The 17,024-nt window shown below is 35.2% G+C and overlaps 1 protein-coding gene across 2 annotated transcripts; it reads left to right on the top strand.

Annotated features, from left to right (window-relative positions):
- The first annotated feature begins 65 nt into the window (after nucleotides 1-65).
- On the top strand, nucleotides 66-16,666 carry LOC127935895 (nudC domain-containing protein 1). Of its 2 annotated transcripts, none has more exons than XM_052534109.1 (10): nucleotides 66-348; nucleotides 704-858; nucleotides 3,114-3,302; nucleotides 3,442-3,631; nucleotides 4,430-4,618; nucleotides 7,904-8,111; nucleotides 10,945-11,089; nucleotides 11,393-11,518; nucleotides 15,720-15,879; nucleotides 16,075-16,666. In XM_052534109.1, the coding sequence occupies exons 1-10, from the start codon at nucleotides 234-236 to the stop codon at nucleotides 16,359-16,361; spliced, it is 1,764 nt and encodes a 587-aa protein (XP_052390069.1). In that variant the 5' UTR covers nucleotides 66-233; the 3' UTR covers nucleotides 16,362-16,666. The 2 variants fall into 2 exon arrangements, with proteins under 2 accessions (XP_052390069.1, XP_052390070.1); XM_052534110.1 differs by having other exon boundaries at nucleotides 83-348; nucleotides 3,442-3,625.
- The last annotated feature ends 358 nt before the right edge of the window (nucleotides 16,667-17,024 follow it).

The raw sequence follows: 17,024 nt of genomic DNA, 5'->3' as shown, positions 1-17,024 counted from the left end.
TTAACAAATTATTATAATTTATTATTTTTATCTACATAAAAACGGAACCCGCAGAGACTCGACTTCCCAGAATCCCGTGCGGTCGGTCCGTCTGAAAACTGTCCGTGTCGACACGTAGGAAACGCGTGCATTAGTTAAAGCTTATTTCCTGTTACTAGCAACGTTAAATATCGGTTTTATTGGATTTCTTAAACTGAATTTACTGGTTCTTTGGAATATACTTTTAATTAAATATGGCTTTACCGAATTGCTCGTTGAAGGTAAACAGAGAGCTGCTGGATCCCAGTTTTGAAAGTTACAGGCTTTCACTGGACTCTATTCCTACTTACAATGTAGAACTAGACGCAGGTGAGAAAATAACTTTATTTGACCTGTTATTCTCTGATTTGAATAATTATAAACGCGTTTATTTAATCCTCAGCCTGAAAAACTCATAAACAATCTTGTTCAAAACCAAACAGCTGCCGTGAACTAACGTTACACTGTGAACTTTATTGCCAGTATAACAGTCCTACAGTCCTAAAGATGCAGCTCTGCAACACGTGCGTGGCTCTTCATAAACTACCATATGTGTGCATCTCAATTATAATCTTAATGTTAGCCCAAGCCGTGTTTTTGGCACAGGACATCATGCAATCCGTGGTCTGTGATGCCTTCAAGTCTGCTGTCATTAGCCCCATCAGTAATGTGTGTCTTCTTACAGCTGTGGCTGAGGTTAAACTGAAAGACAGTCAGTACACCCTGGATCATGTGAGAGCGTTTGGTATGTACAACTACCTCCACATCGACCCCTGGTATGAAGACAGCGTCTACTTTGTGGACAGCAAAGGCAGAGTTCTCAATCTAACTGTCACATTGGTGAGTCTGTGATTTAATTTCCGAAATTATGGTTTATGGTCAAATATCTTGATGAACTAATATTTGCACACCAGAGCACTTTTTTTTTTTTTTGCATTATTCATAATAAATAATTTTTTTTTAAATTCTTCGTACTAAATTTAATAAAAACATCAGAGAAAAAAAAAACAGGGGGCACTGGATGATTTAAATTATATTATACAGTTTTATATTAATTGTCAATGGAAACTGAAATTATATTTATTTTTCCTCCATAATATCTATTATTTTTGTGGGGAAAAAAATCAGGGTTTTGAATCCTAAAGATAAAAAAAATAATGTTTTGTTCTTTTTAATATATCAACATTCCCGGTTTCTGTTATTTGTAATTATTTAAAAAAAACAAGCAACACTGTCATGATTACACTACAGAATGCATATTTTAACCATCATGAGGGGATGTTGAATGAATTTGTTTGGCAATGGGAGGATCCTACGAGTCAAAAAGATTGAGAAGCACTGTCCTACATGAAAGTTTTGGACCAGGATATAATATTAAGTGTTCAGTTTTAGTGTATTTCTCTACAAATAGTTTTTCTCTACCAGCAGAGGGCATTAATGGTTTATAGTAGTATCAAGGTCGAAGTTTTCCTATATATATATATATATATATATATATATATATATATATATGTGTGTGTTTTAAATAACATTTATTAGCTTATTATGATTATTAATATTTTAATTATCTGTTTTATTAAAACCACATCATGATATGATAATAAAAAGCAATTTACAATTTGCTTACACTGTACAGCCGTAATGCAACACAGTATTTCTATATTGGTTAGTTGCTAATAATAATGATTTATTTTATTTTTGGCATTGGATGGTACTATAATGTTGTACATGCATGTACACTTTCTTTTGCATAAGATGCCAAATTAGATTTTTTTTTTTTTTACATCTATTTTCGGTAATGAAAGACATATTGAGAAAAATAAATAAATAATTAGAATAAAATGTAATAACAATAATATTTTAGATTACCTAATGTGATGCCTAGATGCACTTGTATTATTTAATATATATGTGTGTGTGTGTGTGTGTGTGTTTTAGTGTTTACATTTTAATTTATTTAGACAAATTAATATTATTTTAATATCAGCTTCAATCTGTGCAAAGCAAAATTATAATTTTCTTAATTTTTTTTCAGTGTTTTATATGATATTTATTTGAGGAGGATGATTTAAGATGAATTACCGTATAATCTGAAAGGAATCAAATAAAAATAAGCATAATAAGATGTCATTCACAGATGCATATGATGAAATGTGGATGATTTAAGATGAATTACCGTATAATCTGAAAGGAATCAAATAAAAATAAGCATAATAAGATGTCATTCACAGATGCATATGATGAAATGTAGTTTCTCTTCAGGATGTTTTGTTCTGAGCTAGTTTAAATATTATGTTGATTTTGTTTATAACTTTTTTGTCGTTCCCGCGACAATGCTGAAATTACTTATGAAATGTGCCAATTAGAGTTATAATTACAGTTAACGTAACACTGTAATTATCTCTCCTTGGAGACTGTTTGTATTCTCTCAATGGTACTAGGCAGGGGGCATTTTTCTTCTGAGATAGAAATGAAAACTGAGGGTGATCTCTGTTAATGTGTGCATCAAGCTCCATGGCAACCGAAGGCCAATTGCTGTCCAGTCCTTTGGAAAAATTGCTATCTTATGAAGAGTGTAATTGGTGATTATTACATTCATTGTAATCCTTTTCAGATTGCTGGCTTTGAAGATCAGGATCACGAAGACATGGATATGTGGCACTTATTAGTTTTATTTCCAAATTGTCTCATTGGCTGATTTCCGTTGTTTCACAGATGTTGTTTTAAAGATCTTTAGCAAGTCGTTGACCTGAAGCCCTTGAAAAGAACATAATAATCATGAGATTTGAGTTGATTTTAACTTTGGATTTGTTGCTTCATTCATAAACTTGCTAGTTTAATTATCTGAACTTCATCTGAACCTTTATTCAGAAAGTATACTCTTTATGGATGGATCCGTGAATGTTCCCTATTATAACGGCATGTATTTCCTTTTGCGCTTTGCACCACTATGAGCCTCCAAAATACATGCACAATCATGTCTTCAAGAAAAGTCCCCTTTATATGTCTTCTGTTTTGTGATGCTGTAGAGATGGTCGAAGGTTTGATTTTCAGAGACCGAATGATTGAGAGTTCTCCATCTGCTGTTTTTCCAGGACACAGCCTTGGGCAAACCTTGTGAGATGTTCCGTTTCGAATCGGACCCAAGCTCTTGTGAGGGGGAGCAGTTGTGTGCTTCTCTGAGCCTGACCTCCGCGACTTGGGCCACGCTCTCCGACGGAACAGGGAAGTTGACTCTTTTGCGCACCAGCAAGAGGGGAGAGAGTTCACATAATAAATGGGAGGTAGGGAGAAAATCAACCATTTCCTACGAATTAAATTATTAGTCTATAACTGTTGGGGATTTCAGAAGATGCATTGTATTTCTCAGTTTATATGAGACGCTACATGTTTTGGATGTATACTGTTTTATTTCACTCCCAGCCGGTGTTCAGCAAGCGTCTAGGAGAGCCGTTCATCATCGTTCACAGCCTGGATCACATGCTCTCTCATGTTCATACCATTGAAGTGCTGCTTCTGAGAGTCCAGAAGGATCCTTCTGATACCAAAGGCAGCGGTTTCTCAGTCTCACTGGAGTGGATCACTGTGGACAACTCTGCTGGCCAGGGTGAGAGTGAGTGTCTCCATGCTGGTCAATGATTTTTTTTACATTTAACCCTGAACTGCAAAGGATGTTTGTTTTTTTCAGTCGCTGCAGTTCTGATTTTTCTCAGTCATTTGTCTATGTACATAAGTAAACCAAAGTAGTTGACTTATCTTAAGAAGTAGAGTTCACTTGTTTGAATGTTTCAAATTTTCACTCAAATTGTTGATTACATATTGCTGTAAAGGTTATGGTATATACTAAAAGTTTAAGTTTAGTGAACATTTTATTTAAAGCATTTTTAAGGAAAGGATTTTGTAAATCACTGCATATAGTAAATATACACTATCATTTAAAAGTATGGGGTTGGTAAGTCTTTAATGCTCACTAAGGGGGCATCTATTTAATCAAAAATACATTAAAACAGTAATAATCATTTGTATGTTAAATGTGATGTTAAAATGATTTATTCCTGTGATGGCAAAGCTGAATTTTCATTGGACATTCTGCAGTCTTCAGTGTCACGTGATCCTTCAAAAATCATTCTAATACTCTAATTTTTGTTGCTCAAAAACATTTATTATAATTATCAATGTTTTTAACAAATACAACAAAAAACGCAATCGTACTGACCTTAAACTTTTGAAAATTAGTGTGTAATAACAGCATTATCATGTACACATAATGGCAGTTTATGTATTCACTCAACTATATAGTAGGTGTATAAATTAGTATTTTAAGTTATTGATGAAGTAATTTTGGTTTTAGATATGGGGTGCAGGAAAAATAAGAAAAAACACAGCTAGTAAAGTGCTTCCTTTCTCACAGATGAGGAGAGGAAGTATGGTGTGAGGAAGAGGAGGATGATGAAGGGCAAGTGTGTCCCACACTACGCTGCGGTGGAGCCTCAGGGTAAAGGAATCATAGTAGCCTCAGAAAAACCCTTCACTTTTACTGAGGTGGACGGACTTCCACTTGAAGAACCACCTGCTGAGGAAATGGAGGTGGAGAACTCGGGTGAGAACCAGTGGCTAGACAAACAGAAGGGCATATTGTAAAAATATTTCATTCGGCTAGACAAAACCATGCCTGAAACATTAGCTTTTTTTATTGTCTGATTTGAAATAGTCCCGAATATTCATCTGAACTTCATGAAAAAAATTTTTAGCTCTAGGTTGCACTTCGAACAGAATTCTGAAAGCCTGCAAAAAAAAAAAAAAAAAGACATTTGAAGTAGTCCCCAATCAACCTGGAAACTGTCAAGTGCTGCATGCTTGAGAAAGCGCACTTCTGAAAAATGATTCAGCGGCTTCTGTATCCATAGAAACATCTGAAAGAATTATTCGAATAGAACTCCTCAAGTAAACTCTGAGGATTGGAGATGACCATGTGTTTCTTCAAAGCAGCGGTCATCATTTGGGGTCATTTTTAATTTTTCTGTAAAGTAAGTTAGTGTTATGTAAATATGGGTCAGCTGCATGATACATTGGTATGAAATACATTAAGCTGGGTTTCTATGTGACGAAATGAAGCGTCATTAATAGTATGTTTTTCTTACTAACATATATTGGATCCTGTCATTGAAAGCATTTTTTTTTGTCCGTGATGGAACTGGTTTGGCATATTGAATTAATTAGTGCGTCATTTTCATTAGTGTTTGACATTTTCTTTATGTCAGGGAGTGCAAATTGCAAATATTGCCTCATTAGTGGCGCTCAGACTTAGACTTGGGGTCCCTTTCAGTCAAATATCTGTTTATTTCCTCATTTAAATGAGTTTTTTTTTTAAGTGGAATATTTGCGTTTTTACTTTCTAGCAAACCTAAAGCAGTCACTGATCGAAATCACCGAACAGTAAGCTAGCGAAATCAAAATTCCAAACATATCGACAGGAAATTATTTATATTGAAACTTACATCTTATCCTCTACACCTGTATTAGTCATCTGAAAACCGAGAAAGGGAGCTTTTAAAAGGCTATTTGTTTCCTGTGCACCCTTTGAGCTTTTTTTCTATGATATAAAGGAGTAATCTCAGCTCTTCCTCTTCCTCTTTCTCTCTCCCGTTTTTAAGAGGCTGAGAGTTCTGAGAGACTCCAGTGGTAGGCGGATAAAATAGAGGTGCATTAGCCTGTTTCAGAAAGAGAGGTCGACCTTTCTTAGCCACAAAAGACTATTAATGGTAACACGCACACCAGACATTGATATTCTGTTGATGGTGTGTTGATTTAAGGGTACATGAACAAGCCAAAGCTTATACAGTGAACACTGTAATGAGAGGGATGGGGAATCAATAAAGTGTGAAATACAAGTCTTTCTGGATGATACAGAATCTATATGATTTTATATCAATTATGTAATTCTCTCTCTCTCACACACACACACACACACACACACACAGTGACAATCATCTTTGTTCTTTGTAGAAAATATCAGCTTGGATTAAAAATAAATAAAAATCTTGGAATGACGTTAGGGTGAGTAAATGATGGCATAAATTGTCCATATTTTCACTGTAGTTTATTATTCATTTCCTGAAGTTTTATTTATTTAGTTTTCAATGACTTACATTTTGACTGAATTATTCCTGTAAATTGGCCATATTTTGGAATTTTGTAGCATTTTTATTTTTCCTGAAGTGCTTTTAATAATCATATTCATTTTCTTTTCTTTTTTTGCACCCAAATGAGTCTGGATTTAATTTTCAATGACCATTAATTTTTAGAGTGAATTATTCCTGTAATTTGGCCATTTTTAACATTTGTGTAGCATTGTTTTTTTTGTAAATTATTTTTTTGTCATAAATTTTTTTTAGACCTTAAAGGGTCATGATTTAGTTTTCTATGTCCAATTATTTTTTGAGTAATTAATTCCTGTAACTGGTCATTTCTGTAAAATAAAATTTTTTCATGAAGTTCTTTTGCACACAAATGGACTTGATTTAGTTTATATGACTGTTTTTACCTTCTCCTTACTTCTTAGAATTAAACATTTTAAACTCTTAAACTGGTCATGTGGTGAAAGTTTTGCATCGTGTCTACATAGTATATCAAATTCTTTTATCTCTTAAGAGCAAAATCCTGTTTTCCATGATATATTCATAGAGTCAGAGTGATTTAGCAGTGTCACAGAACATCATTGCCCTTCTCTTCATTATCATGTTTTGCTCTGCAAGATTGCTATTGGGCCGCGAGTTGACTAGACCTGCAACAAAAGAAGATGAGCGTACTGCTCTCACTCCTCATTGCACTCTAAAGCAGCTTTATGGCTTGAGAAAATTGTTCCAATTTCACTAATAAGGTTTTGCCAGCACAGCTAGGACTGAGTGGGTGAGACTCTGACCTTTTTGCTTGTCTCAGCTCCTTTATTTCCTCATCCGCCTCTCTTTTTACTTTAGCACTTGCTCTATTCGTAGTTCTGTCAGGACCACTGTTGTCAAAAATGATTGACAATTAGCATACAATTTGGATTGGCAGTATGGATCTGTTCTGGGCAAGAACTCCCTGCACATCCAAACAGCTTAGCATGGATAAGAGAAGGGAGAGCCGCAATTACCCGCCCCCACCAAGGTTAGACAGAACCAACATAAATGTATTGCAGATATCATTTAATGTTCAATAATTTGATGTACACACTTTAGAAATTAGTCTGATTGTATCATACTATAGTATACAATCACTACATTGGAACTCAACAGCACATAGAAAGAGCTTCTTCCTCCTCTAATGTTCTCACTCCACTAATGGCTTATATAGGTACACAGAGTTTGGCCTTCCATTGCTAAATAAAGCCACACAATTACTAATTGTATGGCTTTATTTGGCAATGGAAGGCCAAATTCGATTGTGTGGGTTTATTTAACAATGGAAGGCCAAACTCTGTGTACCTATATAAGATATTAGTGAAGTTATGACATTAGTGGAGAAAGTCATAATAATTGTCAATTACACAGGTTGTTGTGCACATAGAGGTTTAATTGGTCCTATTTTTCAGTAGTGTCACAGTGACTTAGAATTCTCCGAACTCATCATACTCTCTATTACACACAGTTCAGTGATGGTTGAAGGTTGTTACGGAAGGAATTGACAATGGAATTGAACATACAGGGCTGCATGACAAAATATTGCCTAGTCTTATTATTTTTACAGTTGTTGTTTTAAAGCTTGGAGGGTTGCTCAGGATATACTCAGAAAATCTTTGCCTGTAGTGTTACCCATTCATTAATTTAAGTATAAATCCTGTGAAATTCATTCGTAAATGTCTACTATGAATCCGGTGTCACTTCTTTCATTGTTATGATCACAGATCCCATCTACTTCTGGCAGCAGACAGAAGAGGATGTGAGCGTGTGTGTGCGTTTACCTGAAGGCACCACTAAAGATGACATCCGCTTCAAGCTCACCGTGGACTGCTTGCGTGTTGGAGTAGGAGATCATGCACCACTGCTGGACGGGCAACTGTTCGCTCCTGTAGATCCCGAGGCCAGCACTTGGACCATTAAAGATGATAAGAGGTATATATATCAAAAATAAATATACTGGTGTAAGTTAGAATTAGAATAAAATAGAATTTAAACTAGAATAAGATTTATCAGCATGGAGCAACAACTTGTGTTTACAGGGTTATTTTACCCTAAAATTTCATCCGTCGTAATATTGTTCCAAACCTGTATGACTTCGTAGAACACAAAAAGATGTTTTGCATAATGCTCCGATTTGGAAAAGGGTCATTTATAAGTCTAAAATTCCAAAAAGTACCCTTAAAAAAAACAAAGCCCTACAACCTCATGCATGCCCTAAATTGCAAGACTTTGAAAGCCATACAAATGTTTTATGTAAGGAACAGACAGCAATAGTTTTAGATTAAAGTAACTTTTAAAAACTAAAGTCATCATGATTTTGTGATGGAGACCAGTTCACAGGGCAAATGAAAATCTGAACTACTGACTAGACAAAATCCTTAATGTCATATAGGGGTGCTCTGATTGAAGGGCTACGGATCGCTATCGGCTATTGGGAAGTTTGATTGGTGGTCTCTGTAAAGGCCAGTCTCATAAACCGATGCCAAGCTGATGACGCACCTGCTGTGAAAGGTTTGACATTACTTGCAGCAGCACCATCTCTGTCTCAGTCCGGCGTGGGTAAAATTATAATGCTTTCTGTGTGATGTAATTTCACAGCCAGCGTGAGTGAATCACCATGTGCTCTCTCTTACCCTCTGAACATGCGCAAATGGCTTCATATCACCACATCAACAAGCAAGCGGCACTTGAAACATGCTACACAGTTGACACAGGAATTGTCACTTGTAGCTGCCTCACATACAGATCACGAAATCAGGCTTGTGTTGGGTGTCAGCTATTGTTATTGCCGCATTGTAAAAACAAAAATGCACTGCATTATTAAACATTTAGGTCAGATAATTATATATTTGTAAAAAAATGCTTAAAAACAAATTCCACTCAAATAAAAAAATCCCCCTCAACAAGAATCAAGGGGAATTCCCTTCGTTTTCAAAAATGAAATTCAGACCCTGCATGACTGTCTGTAAAAATTGTGATCAAAGATTGGCTCCAAAGATCCTGATCGGATCACCTTTAAAGGGATACTCCACCCCAAAATGAAAATTCTTTGTTATAATGACGTACTCCCATGTCGTTCCAAACCGTAAAAGCTTTGTTCATCTTTGGAACACAATTTAAGATATTTTGGATAAAAACAGTCGAGCTCCAGAAAATTATGAAAAGCATTGTCAGAATAGTCCATCTGCCATCAGTCGTTCAACCGTAACGTTATGAAGTGACGACAATACTTTTTGTATGCGAATAAAACAAAAATAACGGCTTTATTCCACAATTTGTCTCCTCTGAGTCACTCCACATCAGTTTAGCGCCATTTTGGCGAATATGAGCAGTTCACAGGCAGCGTACGCTCTTCTGTGTCAGCCGCAACACAGGATGCACTGTTTTCTTTCAAATCAAAGCATAAATATACAGTACATAGAAACCGTATCCTTGTGAAGCGACTGGCACAGAAGAGCTTACGCTGCCTGCGTACAGCTCTGATTTGCCAAAATGGCACTACGCTGATTCATAAGTATTGTTGTCGCTTCATAATGTTACAGTTACCACTGATGGCAGATGGACTATTCTGATGATGTCTTTCTTAGTTTTCTGTGCCTTGACAGCGTTGACTCCCTGTTTTCATCCAAAATATCTTAAATTGTGTTCTGAAGACGAACGAAGCTTCAACGGGTTTGGAACGACATGGGGGTAAGTTATTAATGTAAATTTTCATTTTTGGGTTAAGTATCCCTTTAATGTCATATGGACCAGTTTATTTGGAGCTACACTTATTTGGATCTGGACAGTTTTGGTCGCTATATGCAAAAGAGTAGACTATCTTATATTGTGTTCCACTGAAGAAAAAGTCATACAGGTTTGGAACAAGATGAAGGTGAATAAATGATGACCATTTTCTTGCGTTCAACAGTTTTCTAAATGTTAATAAAGCTTAGGAACTGTTGATGTTCCACATTATGTCTTGGCAAAGACTAAATATGATGTGTATATGCACAAGAGGGTTTTGGCAAACGCTGAGCCAAAGCAACGCATATGGAGAACAACCGCCCACAGTGTTGTGTGTTCATGAGAGGTGTGAGTTACCACTGTGCCTCCGTACACGTTCATCGCACGTGTCGAGATGCAAGCGGTTCTCAGAAACATGAATAGAGCTTTAGTCGTTCATCTGATTTGAATATCCACGTCCTTCCCTTCATCCGCTGTCCATTTCTCTTTCTAATAAACATCACTTCAAACTCTCGTTCACTCACCACCTCCTGAGACACAAGATTGTTCTCTGTCCTCTCTTCTGTGTTTCCACATCCTTGATTTTAATAAGAGGCCCCAATGGCCCCTCTTGTGCTCTTGAGTGTGTGAGCCGGATGCTGTCCGAGTTCAGATTTGAATGTTTATACATGTTTTTTCTGTCTGTTGTTTTTTCAGTCAATTTAACTGTCATTTGCATTTGTATGGGAACCCAAAGCAGTCCTCATTATGAAGCATATACAGTATAATAAAATGTTTTTATCAGATGCAATTGAATAGATAGGAAATCTTCCATCCTCAATGGTACTTGTACACAGAGTTCAAAGGTAAAAAAAACCTGAATTAATTTTGAATATGTCCTTCATTTGTAACAGAACTGTTAACAACAAAAATGTGCTTTTATTCAGTCATCTGTGTGATGGGAAAACTTTTGAACTTCATCTGGAAGTATAGATGACTCTATTGTGATAATCTATAGGAACTGTGTTTGATCAGGTTTTTGAGGTTTTTATTTGTGTAGTTTGGAGGTCAGTCTACAGAAGCGAAGTGAAGGCCCACTGTGGTCCGAGGTGGTTCTGGGGGACCGGAGAGGAGAATATCTAATGACTGACGAACAAAAATCACAACTTCAACAGAGACTCTCGTATCTCACTGCTGAAGACCTGGTCAGTTTCTTTCACTTTTAGGAGAAAAAAAAACACCACCATTTTTTTTTTTTAGCTGATGGACTGTGAGGCTTAATTTTTGAAGAATTTAAATCATTTTCACCATAAATTATTTTTCACAATCTGTTTAGATTATCATAGTTTTAAAAGTGATCATTCATGTTTTTTTTTATGCATTTTCATTGTTTTTCATTTAAATTTTAGGAAATCACTATTTTTTAACACACGAAAGATATTAAAAAAAGGCACTGGGAAAAGTTTCTGAATTGTTAGTATTTTTTTTTTTTTTATTTGACTTCAAAGAATCCGAACCCAGAGAAGGACAAGCCCCCTTGCAACGCCCAGGAACTGGAGGACTGTGACATGTTTCCGGAGGACAGCTCTACACTGATGCGCTTTGATGGTGCCACTCTGAAGCCCACCAATGTGGTAAGGCCATAGAAATACAATAGGTTGGACGAGGATTCAAAGTCCAGAAGTTGTCTGTAATTGGTCAGATATATTTTGCGATCCAACGTCATTATTTAGCTGTTATTTTTTCCAGACCATGTATCAACTATTATGATTGCTCTTAACCAGTAAGAGGTATGAAAAGGAAGTAGCATTTGACGTTTAGATTTTTGATTTCCAAACTTCAGTTTGAAAAGTGTAGCAGTCTGATAAAACTTAATTTATTCCATTTTAATGCACGTATTCCATTACTAAGCCTAATTTGAGTTTTTGGTAGATCGGTTCATTTATTTTTAACCACCAGCATGTTGGTGACCTGAGCAATCACCTATATTTTCTACAGGATGAGTTGACTTTGGTTGAGAAGAAAAAAAAAAAAAACCTCTTGATCTGATGTGATTTACAATTTCTTTGCTTTCAGATCAGTGTTTAAATTCCTACTGACTTAATGCAAGCGTTATCTTGTTTAAGTTCCCTCAAGAGGCTCAGGATCTGTGCTGTTATTTTGAGATGTAATGCATCTTGAAATAAACTGTGCTTTAAGAGAGTGCGAGTACAGAAGCACCATATTGATTTATCTCTTCTGGCATCTCGTGCTGCGAGTAACATTCCTGCACTTGGCGGTTTGGCACAATCATGCGTTGACCGTGTCTTTGACAGGTAATCAAGGGATCGGTCACCTAAAAGTGAAGTGGCTGAAAGCAAAGTTAGTAATATTATGATGGTTATTTTAAGCACAGCTGCCAGAAATCTCAGTATTTAATTGCAAGAAATAAAGTCCTCAAATAGTGGCTTCTATTATAGGTGCAGCTGTGCTAATCAAGTCATGTCACTCTATTTTTTATTATGTGGATTAAGAATACAGTACCTATCCATACAAGAAAGAATGTATGCCTTATAATTACACCTGGTTATGAATAGTTAGTAAATCATAGCTTTTGAAATGCAAGTCTTTAATACTTAAAAGTTGATTGCGTGATTTATTTTGAGAAACCTGCAAACGGGGTCCAAAATTAACTATTTCACATAATTACATTAATATTTATTTAAATATTTATAGTGTCTAGTTTCCATTAAAAATTAAAATTGTCATGATTTTATTCACCCTCATGTAATTTCAAAATATTAGACGGTTATCAAATCATCTTCTTTGTGTTCTTCAGAAGAAAGGAAGTTACAACATAAGGGTTAAAAATTAACTTGAAAATATAATGACAGAATTTTCATTTTTAGATGAACTATCCCTTTAAATCCATTTGAAACCCATAACTCTTCTAGCATTATTTACTCAGTTGTAATTGTAAAGGCATTCATGCTACTTCTCAGCTGCAATAAATGGTCTGTAAATATGTCTAAATATTCAAATGTATCTAAATATTTCAAATGCATCTTCTGAAAAAATAATAATAATAATACTATGGTCATTGTAGCCTAGAAGTTTTTGTTTCTATGTTGAATAAAAAATAACATTATCCGCTGAAACGCCACTCTCTTGTGAATGGGTGTATGACAGCGGAAGCTAGAGATAACAGTTTATAAAGTTTTAAATATTGCTATTTTTAACATCGATTCACTTCAGATGGCCTTTATTCACCCCCTGGAGCCACGTGAAACACTTTTAATGATGGATGGATTCACTTTATTTTGCTTCAAAATCTTGATAACCATTCCCTGCCATTATAAAGCTTGAAAGAGCTAGGACATTTATTTATACATAAATCTGATTGAAATTGTCTAAAAGAAGAAAGTCATATATACCTAGGATGGCTTGAGGAAGAGTAAATAATGGGATAAATTAAATTTTTAGGTGAACTGTCCCTTTAAATTATGATTTCTATGATCGTGTGTCTTTCATTTATATTAGGTTTATCATTTCTGCTAAAACAAAGATAATGAATGGTTGCAAATCTACTTGAATTACACAGGGTAAATGTTCATTACCATTTACATTTATAGATAAGGCAGAAACTTAATTCATTGCATTTACTCTGCATTTATTATTTTTATTATCAACAACAACAACAGCCAATCAGTCGTCTCATGGCTTTTTATTTGAACTCAAAATAGGTCTTCTCATTCTACATTTCATTTTTGTCTGTACATGGAGTACATTTTTCTTTTGCCATAGTATAAAATTCCACATAGAATCACCCCCCCCCCCCCCATCATTTCCTCTCTTCTTCTCATTTCTAAATCACTTACATTGATGCAGCAAAACACACTGACCTTTTCTGAGTGCACTCACTCACAGATTACAAAGCCACCTCTCTCTTGGCTCTGAGGAGAGAATTTCCCATGTCGACCTCTTCAGAGATTTCAGATTGTGTGTTTGTGTCCCTCAGCTGGGTGTTGGAGCAGAACTCAGAGAATTTGTATTTCTTTTTGTGTTCCTGTAGAATGGCACCTCTCCTTTGAGAGACACTCTCGTCTTTCAACTCAAAGCCATGATGGCAACGAATGAAGAAGAGGGTTGACATTTACTGTATATCTGAATGATGTGTATCTCAACAGCTCCTCACTACTAGAATAATGCTGGAGATGCAGTAATGGGTGGTTATTTTAATATTCGTCACCGTGTTATCTGTAGTGATGCACTGCACAAAAGCTGTATTCATAGTGGACATGGTTAAATGAAAGATTAACCCTTTAGCTGTAACTAGAATTCATGGGGCTCAGGGTTTTTTTTTTTTTTTCTTTTACCTTCATGACTTTCTTTTTTGCCCATACCAGTTTTATTATTGTTCTGAAACTAAAACTGTTAAAACATTCCTCATTACTTAAAATAAAATAAATTTTAATTGAAATAATGAATAATCTATTGCTAAAGAAACCTGATGAACAAAACTGAAAATAAGAAATTATAACTATGTAGACATTTAAAAAAATTAAAACTAAATTACAAAAAATAAAATGATTAAATATATAACTAAAATTAGTGAATAACTTAATAAAATTAAAATGGAATATATATATATATATATATATATATATATATATATAAATATAAATAAATAGTATATAATAATAGTATCTCAATAATATAAAATTATATATAAAATGACCATCATAAAATGTATCATCATGAAATGATTTTGAGGTGAACCACCCTTGTAAGATTTAGAATGACCATTAGGCTAATTCTATTCTCTATATTTCTATAGGCTATTCTGAATACAATTTTTTGCTATTATCAGTGTTAAAAATAGTTGTACTGCTCAATATTTTTGTGCAAACCATGATACATGGTTTCAGAAATCTTTGATGAATAGAAAGGACAAAAGAACAGCATTTATTTGAAATACAAATCTTTTGTAACATATAAATGTCAGTCTTTGTCAGTTCAGTGCATTCTTGCAGAGTAAAAGTATTGATTTCTAAAACTGATGCAAAACTTGTGTGTGTGTGTTATATGCATGAATTATATTTTTGGCTATTATATACATTCATACATGATATTTCGGTGTGGATGTTCTCCAGTTGGCAGATCTGTAGAGAATGGGTTTATAGTGGTAATTTAGTGCATTTTATGTCTAAATGAAAATGGTGAGAATTGTAAGATGCATTTAAGCATGTGAAACTGTCACCAGTTGTGAATAACTGATTTAAATATGCAGTTACCAGTGAGCAGAACAAGATGAGATTTCGATGTTTGCAGCCAACATTCAATAAATGGATTTAGGACAAGTGTAAAAACCAGAGGTGCGAAGACGTCACTGAGAAGTCATAACGCTTATCACTTTCTGTACAATGTGAAAATGGTCATGATTCATAACGGGAGACATTTAATGTGATGTCTTTGATGATGATGGTGATGGTGACTTGCAGCTGCCACCATCCTGCTTCGCTGTTGTTTACTCTTGATGTTTCAATCCTGCTGTCGTTTCAGATGAGCGCCTCATAATTGTCTCTTTTTATGAGGAAAATGTATGGAGATTTTCCTTTCTCATTTCATTTTCTGCTAGAGTGACTGCATAATAGACAGACAGTACAATGAAAATTTGACTCAAAAGAATCCATTCATATTCATTCTGCTTGCCAGCCTCCATTTGTACTGAGAAGATATGATGTGAAATCATATATATATCAATGTCCTACTGAAATGTTTAAATAGGTGTAGATTTATATATTTATTATAGACGGATCATTTTGAATTATTTACATGCCTTTTCTTAAATTTTAGGTGAGTCTTGGAAGCAACCAGTTTCTTTTCTCTGTGTATATTGACCCGGCTGAGATGCCCGCTTTCTGCTTACGACATGATGTTGATGCACTGCTCTGGCAGCCCCGTCCCAACCAGGACAACGATATATGGGAGCACATTTCTACTTTTAACGCTCTCGGTAAGGCCACTTGTAAGCCAATTAAATTTAATTATTACATATTAAAGTGTCACTTTAAAATTCTTTAACTTTCTTTTCATAGTGATTTTACAACCTGAGTTAACCTTTTATTTTATTTTATATCCCAGTTTAAAGTGCAATCAGATATTGAGACAATGTTTTTCCTACAGAAATCATTTTCTTTATTTCATGCAGGTTATGTTCAGGCTTCAAAACGCGATAAAAAGTTTGCAACCTGTGCTCCCAACTTCTCCTACTCTGCTCTTTGCGAGTGCCTCAGGCGTGTGTTCATTTACCGTCAGCCCACGCCGGTCGACACGGTGCTCTTCAACCGGAAACAGGGTCGGCAGGTCGGGCAGGTCGCCAAACAACAGGTAGCCAACCTGGACACCAATGACCCTGTACTTGGATTCAGGGCCACTAATGAAAGACTGTTTGTCCTGACTGCCAACAACTTGTTTGTGCTGAAAGTGAACAATTAAGATTCTCCAGTATTTCTGCTGGATGAATTGACACTTCTGCTTCAAGCTGGTCCGAGGCCGTTTGAGTTCCTTGGTGCACATTCAACTTATCATGAACATGATTGTCATATTTCAAGACCAAGTTGGTATGAACTTTTCTTAAGTATCAGCATGTGTGTGTCTGTGTGTGTGTTAGTAGTTGTCTTAATATGTAAAACATTAAGTTTGAAACATGCTCGTATGCAAGACATGATCTATAGTAAGAATGTCACATTGCATTCCATTAGAATGTAAAATGGATACATAAAATAAATAAGCATCTATAAGTCTGTTTTCCACTCTTAGTATTATTATTTTTTATTTTTAAAATTTTGACCACAATCAATGTAGAGGTTACAAAGTGTTTTCATTTACCAGTGTTGTTCCTCGCAGGCCATGACCCTGTCAGAACAAACCTGCAACCCTTTTTGGGCAGCAATTATTTCACCACACACGAGTCCACAGTGAAAGATCAACAGATACCAAATTCCATGAGACTGTTGAAATTGGAAAGGAAGGTGTGATGCATTTCAGAAAGATTGCCTATATTTTTGTATTCATTTAAAAATTATAATTTAATAATTGTAAATAATTACGGTATTTAATGGTAACTTAAAATAAATTAATAATTGTATAATACTTGAA

Source organism: Carassius gibelio, chromosome A19 (genome assembly GCF_023724105.1).
Source record: "Carassius gibelio isolate Cgi1373 ecotype wild population from Czech Republic chromosome A19, carGib1.2-hapl.c, whole genome shotgun sequence".
Classification (NCBI taxonomy): domain Eukaryota; kingdom Metazoa; phylum Chordata; class Actinopteri; order Cypriniformes; family Cyprinidae; genus Carassius; species Carassius gibelio.
This window is presented reverse-complemented; position numbering and strand designations above follow the sequence as displayed.